The sequence below is a fragment of the Protopterus annectens genome, chromosome 13.part0, assembly GCF_019279795.1.
Source record: "Protopterus annectens isolate FY-2018-M chromosome 13.part0, PAN1.0, whole genome shotgun sequence".
Taxonomy (NCBI): domain Eukaryota; kingdom Metazoa; phylum Chordata; order Ceratodontiformes; family Protopteridae; genus Protopterus; species Protopterus annectens.
The window spans coordinates 679725701-679751391 of record NC_056747.1 but is presented as its reverse complement, the minus strand read 5'-3'; the positions used below and the strand labels follow the sequence as shown (position 1 = coordinate 679751391).

At 42.2% G+C, this 25691-nt stretch overlaps 1 protein-coding gene across 1 annotated transcript in view; it reads right to left on the bottom strand.

The window, feature by feature from the left end:
* The window catches only part of RPA1 (replication protein A1), a 1048235-nt gene that overhangs the window by 114915 nt on the left and 907629 nt on the right, over positions 1-25691 (bottom strand). Inside the window, exon 14 of the mRNA XM_044054876.1 lies at positions 3886-4062. Coding sequence (XP_043910811.1) covers positions 3886-4062 — 177 coding nt within the window. The remainder of the gene's footprint in view (positions 1-3885; positions 4063-25691) is intronic.

Genomic DNA, 25691 nt, shown 5'->3' with positions numbered 1-25691 from the left:
TGTTGTACCTGCCCGGCTTAACAGGAGCTGGAGGTAAGGAAACGGGGGTAAGACTGGACTCTGAATATACATCAACAGTGTAACAGGTGGAATAGCTAGGGGCCTGTGTTGTGGTAGTAAAAGGAAGTCTCTGAGCCTTTTCTTAGATTCTGAAAAATCTTGGCTCTCCCAATGAAAATGCTCCCTCATGGTACGCAGGGTTTCCCCAAAAGAGTAATCCTCAGGAGGAGAGGCTGAAGGGATAGATTCTTCAGCATCAGAATCCTCATAGGGAGGAAGAGAGTATTCCTGATCATAAGAGGAATCAGATGAAATGGAAACCTGATCTGAAGATTCATATTCTGTCGCTTGCCAAGGCCTTTTATCAGGTGGGTGATGGGAACCCCTGATCAAAGTAATTATGTCTTCGGCCAATGTGAGCATCTGATTTTTGGGCATGGAGGCCTGTCCAGGAGGCTGTTGCACTTGTTTCTTTGTCTTTAAAGGTGCTTTAGTCTTTGCCTTTGAAGTTTAAGTCACTTTAATGTAAAATTGAGTAGGTCTGAAAACACCCTCAGAAGCTGATGCCTGCTCAGCGGCTCTGGACCCATCTGAGGGACTAGTCTCCGAAGGTCCAATACCTTGAGCTTCCAGCGGCCTAGTCGACTCCACGTGGGAGTCGGTAGCGGCCTGCGGGTACAAAGTAGCGGGCGTCAGGGGCTGCAAAGGCACCTCACTGAGAACCGGCGACTGGCTTAGAAGAAGCCCAGTCGGTTTTGGACCACTGATGCCTGTCCTTTTCTTTGCGTTTCTTGTGAATTCCGGTAGCCGGATGGCTATCCGACGATACTGTATAATTAAATCTTCTGCCAAAATAGTGTAATGCAAAATCGTACCGATGCTTAATAGTGCGTTGGTTAAATCTAGCACAAAACCGACAACTAGCAACGTCATGGTCAGGGCCTAGGGAAGGAATACAGTAAGAGTGAAAGTTCTTATGAGGTATTTGCTTCCCACAAGAAATACAATTATTAACTTTTTCTGACATCGGTCTGGAGCAAGAAAAGTTTCCCCAACAGGGTACTTAGCTTTTAATGAAGACTTCGGATCTGAAATTCGAACACGAAAATCTCAGGAGTCGGCCGACCGGCACTTGTGAGCTGCTTATGCTTTGGGCACCGCGCAGCAAGAAAGACTGAAGAAAATGGTGTCGGCTGCATCTTTTATACCTCTGGCGCACTGACGTCAGGGAAGAGGCGACAGCAACAGACGTCGGACCTAGACTTTGGAATTCAGGCCGACTGAGGGTAGCCTGCCAGCAGGATAACCCAAGTGTAATGACTGCAACAGTGAAACACGAAGAACATCCCGTTTAGTTTTAATTTTCTTCTTTTTGGGAACTTCCAGACAATGAAAGGTGGATGGGCCTGAAGTCGGCCTACACTCCACAAATGTTGGTAGGGACATCATCTCGCACAGTGATATGTAGAATGCCACATGGGCCTTCAGTTACAATGAGCCAAGGTCCCCTCTACATCCAAGATAGATGGATGCATGCACCCCCAGCCCCCCCCCCCTCCGGGCCAACATCGGCATCAGGAGAGACGCCAGGACTAGAGGGAGCAGTAGGTAAATCAGGCCTAGATTTCTTGGCCTTCTTACTTTGCAGCTCAGCTCAACAGCCTGACATACCTTCCATATCGTACGCAAGACATTTAAGGTGCTAATTTCTCAGCTATAAATTTACAGAAGCTGACTTATGCAGGGTCTTGGGAACAAAGGCCTTTCACATAGAGCAAGTAGTATGGTCATGGTCAGTTCCTAGGCAAATTAGACAAAGGTCGTGAAAGTCTATGTGGAATCTGCCTTCCACACTGACACATGCCCTTCCTAGTGGATATGTAACCACACAGTAGCCAAAAGATAAACCTACCGGGGCACTTATCTGAACAAGATTCACAACTTGTCTGATGAGCGACAACCACAGCAGATGATCTGACAAGCAGCAGAAAAGTTCTGAGGTCTGGTACGTGCCGATGTCCACTTTATACCGGATGTAATTTTACAGCAGACAGGATTGTTCTCTTGAGCGGTAGTCGCACATACCTTACAGTAGCACTAGACTTTTGTACACTGGCCAGAAGTATGAATCAGTTGGCAGCACGCTCCCCCATGTTATGAATACTGCAACATATGAATAGGACATGAACCAATATGGCTAAAACTACAGACACTGGTAAGCAAGGTAAAGGTAAATGCACAGCAAAAACAGATGAGTGAGGCAACCAGGAAAATAGGCTATAAAAGTTATCTAGCAGGATGAGCCTGAATGTACGTGTCTGGGGTGCAAACAGACATATGCAAAAAAACGCATGTGAACTACAGAAAACTCTACAGACTACAGGAAAAGTTCCAAATGTATCAGTTACTATCCACTGCCCACAGTACTGGATTAGACAACGGCAAAAAAGTATTCTCTTCAAGAAAGTTGAGAGGAGATGCATACCTGAAAGATAAAAAAAATATTTTGTGGCAGAATTTCTACAGGTTTGTCAGTTTCCTTTCCGTCTCCATTGGGGAGTTATGGGTAAGGCAAGGTGGTTGACTTCCTGAATGCTAATTCTGTTGCAGATTGGCAAATGCATTAACAAGTATCCACGATCTTGCCAGTCCAGCTTTAAGCATTTCTAAAAGTCACCACACAGGTGGAAAAAGAATGCTCAAAAATGCTGTGCAACTGAACATCAACATTTTTCAAACATGGGAAATAGATGGATATTTACATACATGGGTAGGGCCTAAATTGGGGAAGCAGACAAAGGAAAATGACAATAGCCACAGGGAAACAAAACCGGAGGACTGTTTCTAGTCAGAATTTACTACTGGGGTGTGGCATTTAGGAAAAGGGACCCTGTTTATCCGTGTTGGAGACCTGTACTTAGTATATTTGTTCAGATATGAGAAGGGCCAGTCCATCAGCTGCTGCTGTGGCATTGAAGATGAACTAATAACTGACACATTTGATCACAATTACTTCCCCTCCACTTTTTTTTTTTTTTTTTTACATATTCACATTTGACAGCCATAGCTAACTGCACCATGACATATTTTGTAGCACAGCGCCTTAAATGATAGCCCCCTGCACAAGGGCAGTCCATCAATGGATCTCAGGAAATACAGACCCATTAGTCTGACTAGTCCTGTATGCAAAGCCATGGAAAGAATTATCATGGAAATGGAAGGATACAGAAAACCCTTCAAACACTGGATCCAACCCAGTTAGGTTTAGTCAAGTGCAGATCATGCCTTCTCAACCTGGTGTGCTTGCATACGCAGCGACCAGCAGTGGGAGAGAGTACCACTTCGCATCTTGTGTGTTCGTGTTAGTCATGTCGTTTATCTTTAAAAAAAAAATTTCATTTTATTGTTTTGTTTTTCTTCATATTCGTATTTGTGGAGTTAATGTAGATGCACATCAGAGAGGTAAAATACGATATACCACAGAAATGTTGCTGAGATTGAAATGTGCGAATACAGAATTATTCATACCACGGTTACCAAATGACTTTAAAGGAGAACAGCACCCACAGACTCAAAAAACATGTTTATTTCATCATGGTTTGGTGCTTCCTGCATTTTACCACCACTGTGGGACTATTTACAGAAACACAATGGGTACTAGCAAGGCATAAATGGCCATAACTGACTTGCCTTGTACTGGCTATAAACCCTATGAACAGAAGCATGCAAAGCCAATTCCCCTTTTTAAAAACTCGTCCCACTGCAAAATATTGTATAAATATAACAAAAGAAAAAATATTTTCATAAAAGCATGCACTTGTTTCACTGTCAATTAACTAGATGTCAAATAACCATTTTAACATAATCCAGAAAAGTTTCACTTACTGATAAAATCATGCGGTATTTATAATTTGGGAACTCTCGATCACACTTCTCACATCGGTACAACCCATTCTGTTGGTCCAACACCTTTTTGTTGCACTCCGGTGTGGGGCAGGCTTGGTACATGCAATTTTCTTTGCGAAGATATACAACTGTGCCAATGCATGAATAGTAATCGGCCTTAAAAATAAAGTAAATAAAATAAGCAAACCGGAAACAGTCCTTTTAATTTCTTTTCATTCAGTTTCCACATGTTCAGTTCTTGTCTTGTAAATTACTTAATCATATGTTTTACACAGGCTTGCAGTTCAGAAGTTCATCTAAAACTTTACATTCTAGAACTGAAGTAGGAAGTGCAGTAAAACTATTTCTGGCATATCAAAGTAATGTGAAGCATTCACCACAACTGTAATCTTCAAGATGATGATCCTCCAGCATATGCACACTTTGTATTATTAGCATTCCTACAGGTGTCAGGATGAATGATCACAGTGCTACCAGAAAGGCTGAAACACCACTGTACTAGTTCCTGATTTAGCATACGGGAAGTCGAATGCCATTCAATTTTCCCTGATTGCATTCCCTTAAAAATTGTACTGAAGCAGTTTTGGTCCCAAAGAGCGAGTAAAACAAACTCATTTGCTGTAACCCCTAAGGAATCACCGGGGAAAGAAAGTAAACAACCTACCTGATGCAGAAAGTCTACATCTTTGTATCACATACCACTACTCTATGCCCAGACATTCCAAGTAAAAATATGAAAATTAAATATCTAGTATAATCAGACAGGTAAGCACCCATGGAGGGACATGGCTACTGAGATGAATGTGAAAAGAAAAGAACAGTTGGGGTGCCGCAGAGGTTTTTTTTTGGCTACTTTGGCCAGTCATGATCTCCCAGCAATGACCTTTTATTCCCCATTTTGTATGGCTGAAAACCCCCACATAATCTACTTAGGACAAGTCTTTTGAAGCTAGTTTATGGGACAGCAATGAACAGCTACTGGGCAGTTGGCATAACGGCCTGGTGCGAGACTTTTACAACTTCATTCCTTGTCCCTTAGTGAAAGAAATGCAAAAAGAAAGAAAAAGATAAGTACTTGCTTCCACCTAAATTCTTACTTACATCTGAGCTGCCAGCAAAGATTAGCCCCAGACATTTACCATACAGTAATTATTCAAAAGAACCTAGCCACCACCTTCTTGAAAATAAAAAATAGATACAGACTGCTTAGACGCGGTAGTGGTGCTGCGCTAGCGCTGTCGCCTCACAGCAACACGTTGTCTGGTTTGATTCTCAGCTAGAGCATCTTCTGTGTGAAGGCATGCGTGAATGAGCGTGCCTTCGTTGAAGGTTGTGTGTCAGGGATGGTAACTCGGCACGTAAAAATCCACTACCAAACATTAGCGGACGGGAGTTCTGCTGTGGCAGCCCTAACCCGGATAAGCCGAAAGACACAACATACTGATTGCGTAGACCCCTCCCTATTATCTAACATCTCATCTTGAAAGCTGTCAGGGTTACTTCTATGCCTTGAAGACAGCATACTTCAAGCAGGAATGAAAGAAAATGAAATGTTCAGAAGAATTCAAAGAATTTGCAAGTGGTAGCTTTTGCAAATACAAGAGACATTTTCTGTTCCAATTTTTGCCTTCACAAAACCAGGATTTTGAACTATGCCCTTTTCTAAAGGTAGTTTATTTTAATTACTAGTTGCCTGCGGGCATCTATAAACTTTATTCTAAAAAGCAAGCTTGTGCACCAGTAGATGAATAATCACATACAAATGTAGAACTAATGCTGTGTGACTTACTTGAAATGTCACTCTTTGGAAGGCAAGCTCCTGTGAAGAAAGCCTGCAACTCAAATATGAAAAACGCACTACCTGCCAGAGAAATCTGAAGTGTCACATTACAGAAGTTTAGTAGTAGTATCCAAAAATCCCAAAATGATACTGTGCTCTTAAACAGTTTCAAATAAAAGAATGTATGCAAATAAGCTGATTATGGGTTACCCAAACGGAAGAGCATTCCAACCCAAATGGAAAAATCCGAGACCAACACCACATACTCAAGCAGTATAAGCAAGCCCACAGTCAGCTTTTTTTGAAAGTAATCAACTACATAAAATATAGAGAAGTAGCAGACTAGTACACAGTAGTTACAAAGAATGGAGTTACTTGTGGAAATTTTGTGATCTGATCCTGCTATGGTCAAGACAGCAGAAAAAAGGGACAGACATAAATTATCAGAATCAACAAGATTGGTTTCCTTCTTTACGTTTAGTAATACAATGAAGGGCAATGGTGGAAACTCAATTTGAAAAACCCTCTCTGCACTGTACAGTGAATGCATAGTCAGCAGAGCCTTAAAACTATAGGACTAAACATAGCAAAGACTACATGTTTTGGTTCCTATGGAGCAAATATCCAGCTCTTATTGGTACCTCTCCATCTAGGATGCCACAAGTCATATGTGGACCTCCTCCAACTAATCTGAAACACTGTCACAGCCAGAAAGGCTATTAAGGTTTCCAAGTACAGCACCATACTCTCACTCATTTATATGGCCAACCAATTTTCCTGCACTAATGTCTACTGTGCAGTGATGTAAGACTGTCACAGAAAATAATGTTTATCATGGAGTACCCCTGGTATTTTGTAAGCACAGGATGCATATACCCCAGTATTACTACCAGAGCTGCCACTCCTGCTTATATCTCACCTAAGATGAGAGAGATTATACAATTACTACCCCCCTCCCCAAACTCAGTCTGCTCCTTAAGTGCCAGGTTCACTAGAACAATCCAGGCTATGGTCAGGGCTCCTTCCCTCTTCACCAAGAAACCAACTGAGATGCAACAATTGACAGGAAGTGGACAGATTCAAAACTGGTGTGCCTCTGATGAAACATGGATTGCTTATTTCCTGAATCCATTTTCTAATTGCAAATCTGATGCAAATGCCTGCTTCACATGAGAAGCTGTCTCCTGTACTGTACTAAATTTCTCTTCTAGACTTCCATCTAAAAGTTCATAGCTTGCTGGCAAAGCAGAAAACACTTCTCTATGTAGAACATAAATGCAGAGATCCTTTGGATTCATGAAGCAGCCTATTAATGACACTCAAAACCCTGCAGATTCTGACAGATAGCCTCCAAAAGCCTGACAAGCAGATATATTTTAAATGCACATAAGCTCTCCTCTCTTCTGGGGTGGGGGGTCCACTGTATTGTGACATGTCTATTTTGGAATAGAAAGTGTCAATCACTTTGAAGGTATGCCACATAATACCACAATTCCTCAAGTCACAAGTGTCAGAAAGGAGAATGCAGTAAAATACAGAAGTTATGTACCCATCATAATGACCGATCAGGATGAGCAAGTCCATCCTTTCCAATCCTGCCAGTAGGACAAACTGCAGGAGGCTGTCACAGTCAGCTTGTAATCAAACTTCTGCAGGCTACTAAGTCCTTTCCCTTTGCCCACAAGACTATACAAAAAAGCTTCTCCAGATCTCTGCTGTGCTGCTCAAAGCCCAAATACAGTAATAAAAACAAGCAAGCAAAACCCACACAAACCTCTGTCATGAGGAATGGAGAAGGGTGGTATGTTTCCAAAAGTTGGCCGCCTCATCCACATATGCACACAGCTTTTGCCACTGGGGTAAAGAAGGCTTATCTTCACTAACCAGAAGGATAGAGGCCCAAGCTTACCCAGCTGGGAGCTTATTTCAGATGAGTGACTAAAGACCACACTCAAATGACAGCGTTTTGTGAAAGTGCTCACAGAAGCCCATGAAGCAGTCACAAATACTTAATGATGCATTTCTGAAAAAGGTCCGAGATGCAGCCCAAGTTCTAGATGAATGTGATGAAGGTACAGCAAGCAATGCTCTTTCACAGCAGGATTTTATGTAATCAGTAAGCCACTTGAGCAAAACACTTTGGACTCTAGCCTTTTGTTACCAAATGAAATGAACAATGATGCCCATTTGGGTCTGCCCATGAGGAATCTGAGCTGTCTATGAATACTAGTTCGGTGCAACAAGTATTTCCCACACCTAGGAAAATCACAGGCAAATTGACTATGGTTGGTTTTAGTGGCTATGTTAGGTAAAGAATGCTTTTATTTTTATTAATTTGATACAAATACTGGGAAAGTCCAACTGGGTAGCCACCCATTTTCAGCAGAGGCCCGGGGAGAAAAGCTCCAAAGCATTACAAAAAACATTTTAATTTTACAATCATCAAAAATACAAAAAGATCAAATTAATGAAGACAAATGCTACAGTTGTCGCAAGGGATGGCTTACACCTGTCACCACTGGGCTTCCGGATATTGGCTAAGGCTCTTGCCACCCCCATAGTGCCTTTTTTAGGCAAGGCTCAAAAGACAAACCCACCTCCTTAGAAAAGGAAAATGGAAAAAAACTAAGGGTAATGCTGTTCAACGCCAGAAGTCTAAATCTCAAGATGCAGGCACTTGATGCACTCCTCAGTATGGAGAACATAGACGTCTGTGCAGTAACTGAAACCTGGTTCAAGGCTCCTGAGAGCACCCCAGCGCTACCAGGCTATACCTCGTATCATGCTTTTCGGCCCCAAAACCCGGGCCGAACCACAAAGGGAGGGGGAGTGTCCATATTCATCAAGGGCACCCACACCTCCAGGTTAGTAGCAACACATGAAGCATCAGAGACCATACAGGTGTAACTAACCATAGGCAAAACTGCTATACAACTGGTAGCATGTTACAGACCACCCTCCCAATCTCAAGAACCCCACTCAGCCTTCCTGAAGACATTGGAGGATATGAATGTATCACAAAATACCATCATACTGGGAGACTTCAACTACCCAAACATAGATTGGGTACATTATTCTAGCCCTAATACACTAGCCCAAAGGTTCCTGGAATTCATAAATTCAAATGCACTGGAAATAGTCACCTCTCCCACTAGGGGAGATAATATACTAGACCTGATCACAAACATGGGGACAAAATGCTCCACACCGGAAGTATACCCCTCACTAGTGAGATCTGACCACAAACTAATCACCCTGGATATACATATCCCACCTCCACCCCCAGCACAAAAGACCACAGTGAAAAACTTCTCAAAAGCAGACTTCACTCTTCTTAAGACTGAGATGGTATCCTTTAAGCCCACTGTGCCAGTGGATACCACATCCCAACAATGCCGAATCCTTCACAAATGCTTTCTATGGACATCTCCAAGAATGCATGGATCATGCAATCCCAAACAAATCCAAGTCCCTCTCCACCAAAGGTAAGCGTCCTGTCTGGTGGACCTCAGCCATAAACAAACTGTATAACAAAAGAAGGAAGCTACTGCATGCCAGAGCAAAATCCCATGAAGGGAAGACATCTCTGATCAACATTAGCAGAAAACTACGTTCTCTCATAAAAACATCCAAGGCCAACTTTGAGAGAAAAATCGCTAAGGACACTAAAGATAACCACAAAGCCTTCTTCAGTTATGTTAGAAACCTGGGCGGAAACCCTCAGATATGCTCAGAGTTGGTTCACAACAACAAAAAATACACTGAACCCACAGATATTGCCAACATTCTGGCTGACAGGTTCAGTGCAAATTTCTCCCCTCCTTCAACCCCAAAAGAAGAAATACTTATCCCAGCTGAATGTAATCTCCCTGTCATCTCAGATGCCCAAGTGAGAGCCGCCCTAAATAAAGCAAAAAACACAACATCAATGGGACCTGACGGTATCCCGGGTTGCGTGTTACGTGAACTCCAAGAGGAGCTAAACCCACACAAAAATGCTATTTAACCTTAGCCTTACTTCGGGATATGTACCTGAACACTGGCGTACAGCAACAGTGGTCCCACTCCACAAGGGGGGGGGGGGGCCTCTACAGACCCTGGAAACTACCGCCCCATAAGCTTAACCAGCCCGGTCTGCAAAGCTATGGAAAGAATCATTATGGAACTCAAACAGAGACATAGGGGACCTACAGACACTTGACCCCACCCAGTTCAGCTTTGTAAAGGGCAGATCCTGCCTTTTAAACCTGGTTGACTTTGAAACAGTCACTAGAGCCATTGATGAAGGCAAAGCAGTCCATACAGCATACCTGGACTTGGCTAAGGCCTTCGAGACAATACCCCACTCAGGCATCATAGATAAGCTCAACAGCTTAAAAGTAAACCCTTATGTCACTAGATGGGTTGCAAACTGGCTAAAGGACAGAACCCATAAAGTTAAAATCGCTGGAGCAATGTCAGACTCAAAGCCAGTCACAAGTGGTGTCCCACAGGGATCTGTCCTGGGACCCCTCTTGTTCGGCATTTATTTTTCAGATGTTAAAGCCAACATGGGAGGGCTGTGGCTGACAAAGTTCGCAGATGACTGCAAACTAGGCGCCATAGTCGATACACCAGCAGACACATCCTACAAAAAGGCCTCACAGAAACGGACAACTGGTGCCGGAGTCACGGCCTTAAACTAAATGTCAAAAAATGTATAGACATCCCCTTTGGGAAAAACAAAGTACCCACAAATTATCACAGACAGCAACCCACTGAGTACGGAAAAAGCAATCAGAGACCTAGGGACCCAAGTTGACAGCGACCTCTCATTTGACACCCACGTTGCCAAAGTGGTTAGAAAAACATTCTACCTTGCACACATCATGAAGGGATTCACATCCAGATCCAAGGATGTAATTGTACCCCTATATTCCTCCCTCATCAGACCCATGATTGAGTACAATGCCCCATTTGTTATGTACCTCACCCGGCATTTGCAACAGCTGGAGAGACCACAAAAGTACCTCACCAAGAGGATCAAGGGTCTCCAACATATGTCTTATTCTGCCAGACTAAAGAAACTTCAGCTCTATTCAGTAGCATACCGCCTGCTCAGAGGTGATCTCTGCCTGACGTACAAGGCCATGTCCAATCAGGATCTGATGGACATGCTCCACCTCAAAAATCCAAATCCATCAGGACCACGAGAGCTAAAGACTTAAACCTCGGCACAAGTATGAATAGGACATGCTGGAGGGATAGATTCATAACCCAGAGGCTTCCCATGCTTTGGAACAAGATCCCAGTTCGTATTAGGCAGAGCCCCTCACTGACACTCTTCAAGAGAAATCTTGATGAGTGGATGGGAGATCGTAAGTTTACCCCAGGGGTCACATCTGTGTCACTGCTAGACAGGGGCACAGTAAACTAATTCTATTATATAAGGGGACCTTCATTGCGTCACTACTAGACAGAGTCACAGTATTCTAAATGAATTCTGTACATTTTTTGTACCACTTCATGGGGTGGCAAAAGCCACATCACTATGGCTAGGCTTACAAATGCCCCAGGGCAGATAGCCTAGTACTATACTATGAAACTATGTACCCATACATGAACTCATTTAGCAATACCCATATCTATGGGAACATGATAAAATTAAGTATTTAGGAGTATGGAATAAAAGGATTCTGTTATGGCAGCTAAGTATGTTGGAAGAGACTGAATAGATAATACAAAAACAGACAAACTGAAAGCTTTATGGATAGAAATATTTTAGTCCCTTCAGTTTTATATACATGTTAGGCATACATGTTAGGCATATTTTTATCTATCAGAGAAGTTGTAGATCGTAATTAATAATAAGTTGAAGGATTTTATCTGGGAGAATAAAAGGGCAAGGGTCAAATGAGAAGATGATCCTTCCAATAGGAGGAGGAGCTAGGATCATCTGATTTGAAGGGACATTTTTTTTAAAGAAACATTTTTATATTATCACATGACATAGGCAACATTTATATAAATGAAACACATTAACAATTTTAGCAAACATACATCACAATTCATACTGACAATTTTATACATAACTTACAATCCATCCAGTCACTGTCAAACATTACATAGCTCATTCAAGTTATCCTGCCTTCTTTTAAACCTCATTCCTCCTCTGCATGTATTGTTCCCACAATTCCCATTTTTTCCTATGTAATTTGCTCCTACCCCTTTCTAATGATCCCAATTCTAGTTGCTTTATCTCGGTTACTATACTCACTACTTCTAGTAAAGTTGGTTTAGACTGATTTCCATTTTCTAGTAATTGTTTTTTGACAGCCACCATAATTAGACTCAAAGGCCTTACTATGTCTAGGCAATTCCGATACTGTATCTTGGCTCAAAAAATAAATTTCCTTAGTTATACCAATTTGCTCACCCAGTATCTCTTACAGAGCAGTCTGCCAACTCATTACACTCCCAGAAAATATGTCAACAGTTACCTCTTTTTCCCATCACACCTCCACCATTTGCTGTCTACCTGAGGAAAAATTCTTTGGAGTCTGCTTGGGGTGTAAAAATACCTACACTTCCAAGCAAAGATCCTAAATCTTCTGGACGTATATTTGGGAGACATACACATACCCCCCCCCCATTGTTTCTTTGCAAATTCCTTATAAAATCTCTTCCCGTGTTGGCTTCGTTCTTAGAATACTTTTTGCTACTTTATGAATACAATATTTTGCATGGTTATTGTTATTAAAAATCTGCATAAAAAATCCTAGTCTCTCCTTGTTTCTTGAGCTTCCTCCTCGGTTTTATCTTTCCCTTTCACTCTGAATTACAGGTTTCTCTTTGTGCTACGGATAGGAGCCTTAACTGTGCAGCTCTACAATACCCTTTCAAATCGGGCAATCACAAATTGCCTTGTTCAACTGGACGAATTAGCTTATCCCACTTCTCTTGCAGTCTTCCCCTCCCAGCTAAAATTCTTCAGCTCTTTAAGTTGCCATCCACAACTTCTCCTGTGGTTGATAAAAATTTGCCTGACCTGACCATAAAAGTAAAGGGACTAAACATTAACTGCTTGTATCTTGCTATCCATATCACACAGCTTCCAGTGCATCAGGTTTTGTATCATCTGTCTCTTCCCACATATCCAGCGCCACACCAGAATCTTTATTTTTTATTATTTAACATTTGTTGACGGGGAAAGTCTGACTAGGCTCCACAGATCCTGTTTTCAGCGGAGGCCCGGGGAGAAATGCTCCAGAAGCATGTCTTTAGAATGTGGGAGGAAACCGGAGTACCCTGAGGAAACCCACGCGAACGCAGGGAGAACATGCAAACTCCACACAGAAGGCGTCCCAGCAGAGAATCGAACCTGAGAACCTCTTGCTGTGAGGCGACAGCGTTAACCGCTGCACCACTGCGCCACCCTTTTCTAATCCCTACTCCTAAATACTTTACCATAACCCCATAAATATGGAAATGGCTGAATCAATTCATGTGCAGGTACATAATTTACAGCTATTACTTTTGTTTTAGCTTCATTAATTTTGTATCATGAAAAGATATGAAATTGCCTCAAAATGTTCCACAACACAAAGTAAAAGTTGTGTACACTTCACTGTTGCGGTCATCATCGTTGAGTTACCCCTGTCAGGGTAGCTGTCGGCCCGAATACCAGGTGTGTAGTATTTCTGCGTCGGTTGCTGTCACTTCAGGACTGACGTCAGTAGTATAAAGTAAGGCAGCAGACGCCATTACATCAGTTTTTCTTGCCCTGTCTGGAGCCCCCAAGTGGGAGGCAGGATATGGTGGAAGAACCCCACCAATAGAAAGTAAATACCAAAGTTCCTTGTAAGGAGAGAGAGAGAGAGAGGGGGAGGGAAACCAGGACTGCAACAGTGAATACACTAACATCTACATTTATGGTAAGTGTACACAACTGTACTATGTTCTTCGTGTTTCAGTGTTGCAGTCATCACATTTGGGTTGATTCCCAAAGCTGAAGAAAAGGGTGGAGATGGTCAAAAAGACTGGGGGCTGGCTAGGATGCCCTGCAAAGACTGCAGTGGCAAATCTGTCCTGGATTTGGAGAAGAGAGGCAAGTGGTAATGCTTGGTGAAGGTATGAACAGATGTCCATGTTGCAGCCTCCAGGATGCCCCTGGGTTGCTCTTGTAGAGAGAGTCCTGACCCCCCCCCCCCTTAGGGGGAGGTTTCCTGTGTTGCTTATAGCAAAACTGGATGCAGTGCGTTATCCATTTGGAAATTTTTTTTGGATATGACTTTGCCCTCTGCTCCTGCAGCAAAGCTGACTAATTGATCAGTCTTTCTAAATGATTTAATCCTTTCTAGATAGACTCTGAGCTGTCTGTGCACATCTAGAGAGTGCAGTATCCTTTCCCCCTTGTTTTGTGGGCTAGGGAAAAAGGTGGGCAAATGAATTGATTGGCTGAGAGCCACACTGGACACCACTTTTGGCATGAAGGATGGGTTAGCCCTGAGGGAGACCCTGTCAGCATGGAAAATGATGGGCTCTACAGCCATTAGTGCTTGTAGATCGGATCCTCTTCTTGCTGAAGTGATGGCCAGAAGCAAGGCTGTCTTCCATGAGCAAAACTAACTCAGCTGAAGCTGCTGGTTCAAAGGGGGGCAGGGTGAGCTTTTCCAAGACAAAAGTTTAGGTCCCAAGCTGGGGCAGGTGCTCTTCTGGGTGGCCTCAAGTTGCTAGCCCCTCTTAGGAACTTGTTTGACGAGAAGGTGTGAGAAGAGAGGTTGCTCAGTGCTGAAATGAGCAGAGACAGTAGAGGCATGAATTTTAATAGTGGAAAAGGATAGACCACTATGTAGTAGGTCAGCTAGGTAATTCAGGAAGAGAGGTAGGGAGGGCTGTACCATATTGGCTCCCTTAGCCTGGATCCAGGTGCAGAACCTTTTCCATTTGTCAGCATAAGATTTTCTAGTGCTAGGATGTCTGGCCTCGCGTATAACATCTAAACCTGTTTACAGAGATTGGCAGCTTGTACAGTGGTCAGGTAATAAGCCAGGCTGCCAAACTGAGGGTCTGCAATTGGGGATGCATGAATTCTCCTTCCCTTTGGGTCAGGAGTGTTAGGATCTGAGGGAGATGCCATGGTGGCCAGAGGGGACAGGCAGGCGTGGCCAGTCTGGGGCAATCAGGATTGTCCTCTTTTCCTCCCTTATTTTGAGCAGTACCCTGGTAATGAGGTAGTGGGGGAAATGCATAGACCGAGAGGTTGAACCACCGCTTTCCAGGTCCTGCAGTGAGGCTCCCTGGTGCAGAACTTGCTCAGCTGATGGTTGGAATGGGAAGCAGAGAGGTCAACGTTCGGGGTGCCCCATTTTTGAGTTATAAGGGGTGAAGGCTCTTTGGTCTAGCTGCCACTCATGTGGGTCTAGAAGACTTCTGCTTAAGCTGCCAGAGAGTTTAGAGAGCCTGGCAAGAATTGTGTTTAACAGGTGTAGTTGCATGGCTAAGGCTGTACGCCAAAGGGTCATGGCGAGCCTGCTTAGAAGGTAAGAGTGAGTCCCTACCTGCTTTGTTGATGTACCACATCACAGTGGTGTGTTGATCAGTAGAGCCCCTGGGGAGAGAAGGGGTCTGAAAGCTGTGAATGAATGCTGGACAGCCAACATCTTTTTGGTTGATGTGCAGATGTATTTGATGTGGGCTCCACTGGCCCTGTATGCACCTGTTGTCCAGGTGTGCACCCCAGGCATAGTCTGTGGGGAGGGCCTGGGAGGTATGGGGTTGTGAGAAGGGCGGTCCCTTGTTGTGGTAGCATGCTTCTGCCCACCAAAGAAAATCTTTAGACAAGGTATCATTGGTACAAGAGTTTCCAGGTCTTGAGAGTGCTGACACCAAAGTTTTTTTTAGGTACCACTGACGTTTCCTCATATGCAGTCTGGCTTATGGAATGGGTAGAATGCAAGAAGCCATAAACTCCAGAGCTTGCAGGATTTTCCTTGCAGATAACTGGGGTCTGGTGGCTAGTTGAGAGAAATAGGTTGTCGGGTAAATTTTCTTTTCTGGTGCAAGGAATGCCATCTGGGATGCTGTGTCCAGGCTTGCTCCCAGGAATATAATTTTTTGGGTGGGTACCAATTTGGAATTCATTTGGTTGATAGTGTACCCTAGGGAGGTCAGTAGGTCCTTTACAACAGCAAAGCGCTTGAGCAGCTTTTCCTGACTGTCTGCCTGAATTAGGCAGTCTAAGTATGGGTAAATTTGAATATTTCTTTGCCTGCAAAAAGCAATGGGGGAACCAGACATTTTGTGAAAACTCTAGGAGCAGGAAATAAGCCAAAGGGAAGTGCAGAAAACTGAAAGTGCAAGGATCCTGCCCTGAAACAAATATTTCTTGCATGATTCCCTGATTGGGATGTGTAGACAGACCTCTTTTAGGTCTAGGGTGGCTAGCCAAACATCCTTGGAGAGCACAGGTAGTTGCTGGAGGGTGAGCATTTTGAATTTTGGTTATCACCAGAAAGGTTTCTGGCCTCTGCCCACTGTATGGAGGAAGATTTGAGAACCCTTTTGGGGTTGGTAGTGTAGAAACAAATCTGTATCCCTGGGACACTATCTTGAGGACCAGGCGGTCATTGGTAATGGTGGCCCAGGTGCTTACGTAGGAGAGTTTTCCTCCCAAGGGCAAGTGCAGGTGGGCAGAGGGAGGGGGTGGAAGTGGAGAGTCATTGTGAGTTCTCACCATGAGGGGGTGGCTTTGCACTCCCTGTTTTAGAAGTGGAAGTACGCCATTGTTTTGATCTCTGCATTCCCTGTGGCTGTTGTCTGGGGGGGGGGGTCTACTTCCCTGAGGTCTGAACTGAGCTGGAGGGGGCAGGAAAGGACCAATACTTGGAGGGGCAATGCCTACTGAAACTGGGTGGCTGGACCTGCAGAAAATCCTTAACTGTCTGCATAGATTTAGCTTTTTCTTCCATCTTTAAAAACTCTTTTTCTTCCATCTTTAAAAACTCCTCTGCCTTGGCGCTAAATAAGTTGTCTTTGTGCAATAGTTTAGATTTGACATGGTCTGGCAAGGGCTGTTCCTTAAGCAAAGCATGCCTTCTAAGGACAGAACAGGTAACTGTTGCCCTGCAAGATGCTTCTAGGGCATCAAAACCACAGTGTAAGGTGTGCTTAGTTACTTGACTTGCAGAATATCTCTACTCTTATAACTATTTTCTGCCCAAGCAGGAAAATATTTTTTTGTTTGAAGAGTTCCATGGTATGCTGCTGAAATTTTAGCATATGGAACTGACAATTTAGTGCTCTGATAGCAAGAGTAGCAGAGGTGTATACTTTTTTACCCCATCTGTCTAATGCTTGGGAATCCCTTTCTGACGGGGTGGGATTTTTAGCAGAAGTTGCTTTAATTCCTTTAGGCCCTTGGGAGATCACCTCAGAGTCAGCAGTAGGATTTTTGAAAAGAAATTTGTCAGAGTCAGGGACTCTGATAACAGTCAGGTTTCCTGGGAGTAGGAGGAAGGGTGTCAGGAGTCAAACTACATTCCATGAAAACATCATCTACAACATCCAGGACAGGAGGAATTGCCAAGGGTCTGTGCCATGGAAAATCTAAAAATTCAGTGTCTCTCTTTTTAGACTGACTGTAGTCCTGACATTCCCATGGGAAATGCGCCCTTAAAGTATGAAGGGGTTTCCCCAAAGGAAAAATCCTTGGGTGGTGAGGCTGAAGGAATTGATTCCTCTGCAATAGAATCCTCATAAGCAGAGAGTGGATGCATGCCTTCATTATCAGAGACATCGGACTCCTTTTCAGATAAAACTACTGGGGAAAAATCTCTTTTGGAAGGGGTAGCTTGGCTTCCCCTGATCAGCATTATAAGGTCTTCCACCATTTTAGGCATTTGAGACTGAGGCAAGGAAGCAGGTGCCTGAGATGGAGTCAGTTTCTTGGGTGTGGTTCATACCCTGGGCCTTAGAAACTCTGTAGTTTTCGAAAAAAGACGTGAAAGAAGTCGGTTTGTGTTGAGAATCAGTAGTGCAAAATACTTCCTCGGAAGCCAGTGCCTGCTCAGCGGCTCCAGACCCATCCAAGGTAGAGACAGTATACTCTGGTATTCGGGCCGACTGCACGCGGACTATACCCAATAGTCAGGACTGCAGCAATGGAAGACGAAGAACATGTACAGTTGTCTACACTTACCATAAATGTAGATGGAGTGTATTCACTGTTGCAGTCATTACATTTGGGTAATCCTGCTGGCAGGTTGCCCTCAGTCGGCCTGAATTCCAAAGTCTTGAGTCCAAGGCCGGCTGTCGGCTGTTATCTCTTCCTGACGTCAGATTGTCAGGGGTATAAAAGAAGGAGCAGACGCCATTTTCTTCAGTTTTTCTTGTCCCAGAAAAAGGGGTAGCCAATATATATATACATATATATATATATATATATAAATAAATATAAATATATATATATATATATATAATATATAAATATATATATATATAATATATATAAATATATATATATATATATATATATATATATATATATAAATATATATAAATATATATATATATATATAAATATATATATATATATATATATATAAATATAAATATATATATACAAATATATATATATATATATATATTTATATAAATATATATATATATATAAATATAAATATATATAAATATAAATATAAATATATATATATACATATATATATATATATATAAATATATATATATAGAAATATATATATAAATATAAATATATGTATACAAATATATATATATATATATATAAATATAAATATATATATATAAATATATATAAAAATATATATATATATATATAATATAAATATATATATATATATATATATAAATATATATAAATATATATATATAAATATATATATATATATAAATATATATATATATAAATATATATAATATAAATACAAATATACTATAAATATATATATATATATATATATATATATATATAAATATACATACATATAAATATATATATATATATAAATATACATATAAATATATATATATATATATATATAAAAACATATATAAATATATATATATATATATATATATATATATATATATATATATATATATATATATAAATATATATATATATAAATATATATATAAATATAAATATATATATGAATATATATATAAATATATATATAAATATAAATATATATATAAATATAAATATAAAAATATATAAATATATAAATATATATATATAAATATATATATATATAAATATATATATATAAATATAAATATATATATAAATAAATATATAAATATATATATATATATATATATATATATATATATATAATATATGCTGTCCGGTTCAATTCTCAGCTAGAGCGTCTTCTGCGTGGAGGCATGCGTGAATGGGCGTACCTTCGTTGAAGGCTGTGCGTCAGGGCTGGTAACTCGGCACGTAAAAATAGACTACCAATCATTAGCGGACCGGAGTTCCGCTTTGGCGACCTCTAACCGGAAAAAGCCAAAAGACACAAACAAACATGCACCAATATAAACTTCACCTTCATCTACAACCAAATACACCACATAGGTTGTATAAATCAGAGAAGGAAAGAAGTTTCAGCAGAAAAAAGGGGTATGGCAGGTGGGTAACCTGGACTGCAACAGTGAATACACTTGAACATCTACATTTATGGTAAGTGTACACAACTGTACTATGTTCTTAGTGTTTCAATGTTGCAGTCATTAAATTTGGTAGAGTCCCAAAGCTATGGTTGGGAGGCTGGAGCTAAACAGAATTAGGAGTGGCTATGAGGCCCTACAGAACTGTAGTGGCAAAGTCTGCCCTGGATTTAGAGTAGTGTGGCAGATGATGGTGCTTTGTAAAAACGTGCACTGAACTCCAAGTAGCAGCCTCTAAAATGTCTTTGGTTGGTACTCCCCCGAGAAAGGCTGCTGAAGTGGCTGCAGCTCTGGTTGAATGTGGCCTAATGCCCTTAGGCACTGGCTTGCCATGTTGAAAATAGCAGAAACGAATGCGGTGGCCTATCTACTTTGAAATAGTCTGCTTTGAGATGGCCTTTCCTTGTGATCCTGCAGCATATGCCACTAGTAATTGCTCTGTCTTCCTGAAAGCTTTGGTTCTAGCCAAGTAGAATCTAAGCTGTCTGTGTATGACTAAGGAACACAGAATGTTCTCCCCCTTGTTCTGTGGATTTGGATAAAAAGTTGGCAGATGAATGGTTTGGTTAAGAGCCACACTGGACACCACTTTAGGCATAAATGTCGGGTTTGTCCTCAAAGAAACCCTGTCTGGATAAAACATGATAAAAGGTTCCACAGCCATGAGTGCCTGTAGCTCTGAAACTCGTCTTGCAGAAGTTATTGCTAGGAGCAGAGCTGTTTTCCAAGATAAAAACTTTATATCAGCAGTAGCAGCTGGCTCAAAAGGAGGCAGGGTGAGTTTTTCCAAGACATAGTTGAGGTCCCATGCAGGTATTGTTAATCTCCTTGGAGGCCTTACATTTTTGGCTCCTCTGAGGTACTGCTTTAATAAAGGATGAGAAAAGATTGGTGGCTCTGTACTGTAATGAGCCGAAATGGCAGAGGCATGAATTTTAATTGATGAAAAAGATAGGTCTTTGTCCAGCATCTCAGTTAAATATTGCAAAATCTGAGGAATATTTAGTACAGCTGCATCAGCTCCTTGTGGCTGGTTCCAAGCACAGAATCTCTTCCATTTTCCAGCATAAGATTTTCTAGTACTAGACCTTCTGGCTTCCAAAATGACATCCATCACAGCTTTACTGAGAGGTGCGTTTTGTATGATTACATTATCCGCCATGCTGCCAGGTTTAAAGTCCCGAGTTGGCTGTGCAGGATGATTGTTTTGCTGGGACAGTAGATGGGGTATTTGAGGTAAGGTCCAAGCTGAGCAATGAGAAATTCCTTAGGACTGGATACCAGTACTGGCGGAGCCAGTCTGGGGCAATCAGCATCATCTTTGGCTTCTCCTGTCTGACCTTTAGGAGTACCTTAGGGAGGAGTGGCAGTGGGGGAAAGGCATATACTGATAGTTTTTTTCCAGCTGAAAGACAGGGCGTCCATTTTCCATGCTTGTCTGTGTTAAGTCCATGTGCAGAATCTTTTTAGTTGGTAGTTGTGAGGGGAGGCAAACAGATCTATGTCCGGGCATCCCCATTTCCTTGTTATGCTGAAGACTTGTGGATCCAGCTGCCACTCATGGGGATCCATGAGGTTTCTGCTTAGTTCGTTTGCCAGAGTATTTTCCTTTCCTGGCAGGAATTGTGCCTGCAGATGCACTTTGTAAGTCAATGCTATGTCCCACAAAGTCATGGCTAGTCTGCAAAGGGGGTAAGAATGGGTGCCCCCCCCCCGCTTGTTTATATACCACATGACCATGGTGTTCTGTCTTTATCAATAGTTGTCCCGGATGAAGTAGGTCCTTGAAGGCTGTCAGGGCATTTCTTAACAGCTAGAACCTCTTTTTGATTGACATGTAGATGCATTTGGTTTGAGGACCATGTGACCTGAATGCAACTTCCTGTCATGTAACCCCCCCCCCCAGGCATAATCTGATGCATCCGTTGTTAGTGTATGCCTGACTGGGGGTAATGTGAATGGCTGTCCCTTGTTCTGGTGACAGTCCTTCGAGCACCATTGAAACTCCTGTTGCAGGTAGGGAATGAGAGTAATCATTGCCTCCAGGCTGTGGCAATGTTGAGTCCAAACACTTTTTAGGTACCATTGAAGTTTCCTCATACGCAGTCTTGCATATGGAATTAGTAGAATGCAGGATGCCATGAAGCCCAAAGCCGGCTGAATTTTTATAATGGGCCTTTGTTGCCAACATCTTGAAACAGGTAGTCAGTTGCCTTTTTTCGTCTGGTGTGAGATAAGCCATCTGGGCAGTTGTATTTAAGCTTGCACCCAGGAATATTATCTCGAGTGGGTACTAGTTTTGATTTCTTTTCGTTGACTGCATACCCTAGGCATGTTAGAAGTCTTTTCACAAATGCCAGATGCTGTATAAGAATGTCCTTGTTCTCTGCTTGAATTAGACAGTCGTCCAAGTAAGGATATATTTGTATTCCTCTTTGTCTGCAGAATGCAAATACTGGTGCCAGGTACTTTGTAAAGACCCTGGGTGCAGTAGATAAGCCAAAGGGCAGTGCAGAGAATTGGTAATGCATTGAGCCAGCCTTGAATCGGAGGTATCTTCTGCATGATTGTCTGATTGGAACATGCAAGTATACCTCTTAGGTCTAAAGTCACAAGCCAAGCATTCTTGCCCAGCATGGGCAGAAGCTGCTGCAAAGTTAACATTTTGAATTTTGGTATATCCAGGAATGTGTTCAGAATAGATAGGTCCAGTATTGGTATCCAGGCCTCGTCCTTTCTGGGTACCAAGAACAGTCTTGAGTAAAATCCTTGTCCCTGCTCTTGCTCTGGTACTTGTTGAATGGCCCCCATGTCCATGAGGGATGAGACTTGTTTTTGTGCCTCTGCCCACTGATTTTTTGGCAGATCTGGCCAGCCTTTTGACTTTGGCAGGGTATGGAAATGGAACTTGTAGCCTTGTGACACTGTTTAGAACGCATTTGTTCTGGGTTATAATGTGCCAATTTTGAGAAACAAGTGCTAATTTTCCTCCTAAGGGTGCTGCCAGGAGATAAGTGCTTGGTGCAGTCATTGGGACAGTTTTCTGTAAGGTTGTGATTGGTCTTCTCCAACTTTGGAGGTAGAAGCACCCCATTGCTTTGACCTGTATGAACCTTACGCCTGGGATCTGCCTCTAGGGCATCTGGATCTGCCCCTTTGAGGTCTGACACAGGAAAGGACCAATTCTTTGTAGGCCAGTGTCTACTAAACCTAGGTGGCTGTACTTGTTTGCATAGATTTAGCTTTGTCCTACATTTTCTTTAACACCTCTTCTGCCTTGACACCAAACAAAGTATCATGCTGTAAAGGTGCATCTAATAATTTAACTTTCACATGATCAGGCAGATTTTATTCCTTTAACCAAGCATGCCTCCTAATTACAGAACCCGTAACTGCGGCCCTGCAGGAGGCCTCCAAAGAATCAAAACCACATTTCAAAGTATGCTTTCCAACTTGTTCAGCTACATGCAATAAATCCTGCATTTCCTTGTTTTCTGCACATTCGGAGTTTAACAACATTTTCTGTTTAAGCAATGCCATGACATGTTGCTGATATTTGAGCATATGAAACTGACAGTTTAAGGCTCTTATAGCCAAGGTAGCAGATGTGTAAACCTTTTTTCCCCATCTATCCAGTGCCCTATAATCCCTGTCAGAGGGGGTAGGGGGGTTTGCAGCAAAGCCTCAACTCCTTTGGGACCCTGTGAAATAGTCTGGGTCTGCAGCAGGGTTTTTAAAAAGGAATTTATGAGAGTCAGGAACCCTGTAATATCTATTAGGCTTAACAGGATCTGGAGGGTAAGGAGTCACGGGTAAGACTAGACTCAGAAATCACATCTACAATGTCTAACAGGTGGATTGGCTAGAGGCCTGTGTTGAGGAAGTAAAAAATCTGAGCCTCTTTTTAGATTCTGAAAAATCTTGGCTCTCCCAGTAGAAATGCTCCCTCATGGTATGCAAAGTTTCCCCAAAAGAATAGTCCTCTGGAGAAGATGAAGGTATAGATTCTTCAGCATCAGAATCTTCATGGGGGGAAGAGAATATTCCTAATCAGAAGAAATAGAAACCTGATCTGAAGATTCATAGTCAGTCTCTTGCCTAGGCCTCTTATCAGGAGGGGGATGGGAACCCCTGATCAAGGTAATCAAGTCTTCAGCCATTTTGAACATCTGTTTGGGCATAGAGGCCTGTCCACGTGGCTCTTTAGTTTGTTTCTTTGCTTTAGAAGGTGCTTTATAGTCTTTGCCTTTGAAGCTGAAGTCTGTTTAATGTAAAGATGTTTAGGTCTGAATACACCCCTCAGAAGCCGGTGCCTGCTCAGTGGCTCCGGGACCCATCTGAGGGAATAGTATCAGAGGCTCCAATAACTCGAGTTTCCAGCGGCATGGCAGACTCCACGTGGGAGTTGGTAGCGGCCTGCGACTCTAAAGTAGTGGGCATCAGGGGCTGCAAAAGCACCTCATTGAGAACCGGTGACTGGCTTAGGAGAAGCTCCATCGGTTTTGGGCCTCGGTTGTTTCTCTCTCTCCTTTTCTTTGCGTTTTTTTGTGAACTCTGGTAGTCGGATGGCTATCAGACAATATTTCTGGATAATTAAACCAGTGTCCAAAATAGTTTAAAGCAAAATCATACAGACGCTTAATACTGCGTTGGTTAAATCTAGCACAAAACCGACAACCAGAAACGTTGTGATCAGGGCCTAGGCAAGGAATACAGTAAGAATGAAAGTCCTTATGAGGTATTTGCTTTCCACAAGAAATACAATTTACTTTTTCTGACATCGGTCTGGAGCAAGAAAAAAAGTTTCCCCAACGGGGTACTTGGCTTTATTGAAGACTTCGGATCTGAAATTCGAACACGAAAATCTCAGGAGTCTGCCGACCAGCACTTTCGAACCGCTTCTGCTTCGGGCACCGTGCGGCAAAAAAGACTGAAGAAAATGGCTTCTGCTCCTTTTATACCCCTGACGTCAGGGAAGGGGTGACAGCAGCCGACGCAGGACCCATGACTTTGGAATTCAGGCCAAGTGAGGGCAACCTGCCAGCAGGATTACCCAAATGTAATGACTGCAACAGTGAAACATGAACATCCACAGGATCCTTTACTCGATGAGTTTTGTAGTATACCGGACTCCGAAAGTGTCTCTTTAGCGGCCTGCGAATCCAAGAAGTGGGCATCAGAGGCTGCGAATGCACCTCACTGAGGATCGGAGAACTGACGATTAGCTTAATGGAAGCGTCTGTACGTTTGGACTTGTGTGGTCTCTGTCTTTATCCTTACGTTTTTCAGAATATCTGTCGGATGGCTTACTAAAGCCATATTAGAAATACAGGACTGACAGCGAAAATATCTAGCTACAATAAAGGCCTGACAACGTATAGTTCTCATGGTGAACAAAGCACAAAAGCGACAGTGGGGGATGTCATGGTCTGGGCCTAAGCAAGTGACGAAGTAAGAATGAAAGTCTTGGTGTGGTATTTGCTTTCCACAGGCGAGACGATTGTTAACTTTTTCTGACATTGATTAGAACAAGAAAAAGGATCTCCAATGGGGTACTTGGCTTTAGAAGACTTCAACTTCAATTAGGAAAACGAAAAGTCAGGCAGAGGCCGACTGGCACCCTGCTTCAGGCTCCTCAGCAAGAAAGACTGATGTAATGGCATCGGCTGCCTTACTTTATACTACTGATGACCTGACGTCAGTCCTGAAGTGACAGCAACAGACGCAGAAATACTACGCCTCTTATTCGGGCTGACTGAGGGCAACCCTGGCAGGGATAACCCAAATGTGATGACTGCAACAGTAAAACACAAAACATTTATTCTTTTCTGGTTTTATCCAATATAAAATATCTGCAAATACAGCCAGCTTTTCTTTACTACCACACCAGTTACATCCTTGAATTTCTAGTCTCTTATTTTCTTTGCCAATGGTTCTAAATATAATGGAAATAAAGGGGAAAGAGGACACCCCTGCCTGGTTCTGCTGCTCATACAGAAATTATCAGAAAGGAACCCACCCACTTTAATTTTTGCATCTGATCCCTCAACCTCCTAATCAACCTTACAATTTGATCAGGGAATGCAAATGCTTCCATTGCCCTGCTCATAAACTATCAAGCTTACTCTGTCAAATGCTTTTTCTGTATCAAGACCCACCACCAACAGTGGTATTTTCATTCTTACATTCAGCTTCCCTCTGGATCATCAATGTTCTGTTAATGTCAAATGTTTGCCACCCCTCCACAAAGCCACACTGGTCCATGTCTAGCAATGTTGGCAATACCTTTGTCATTCTTTTAGCCATGGATAGA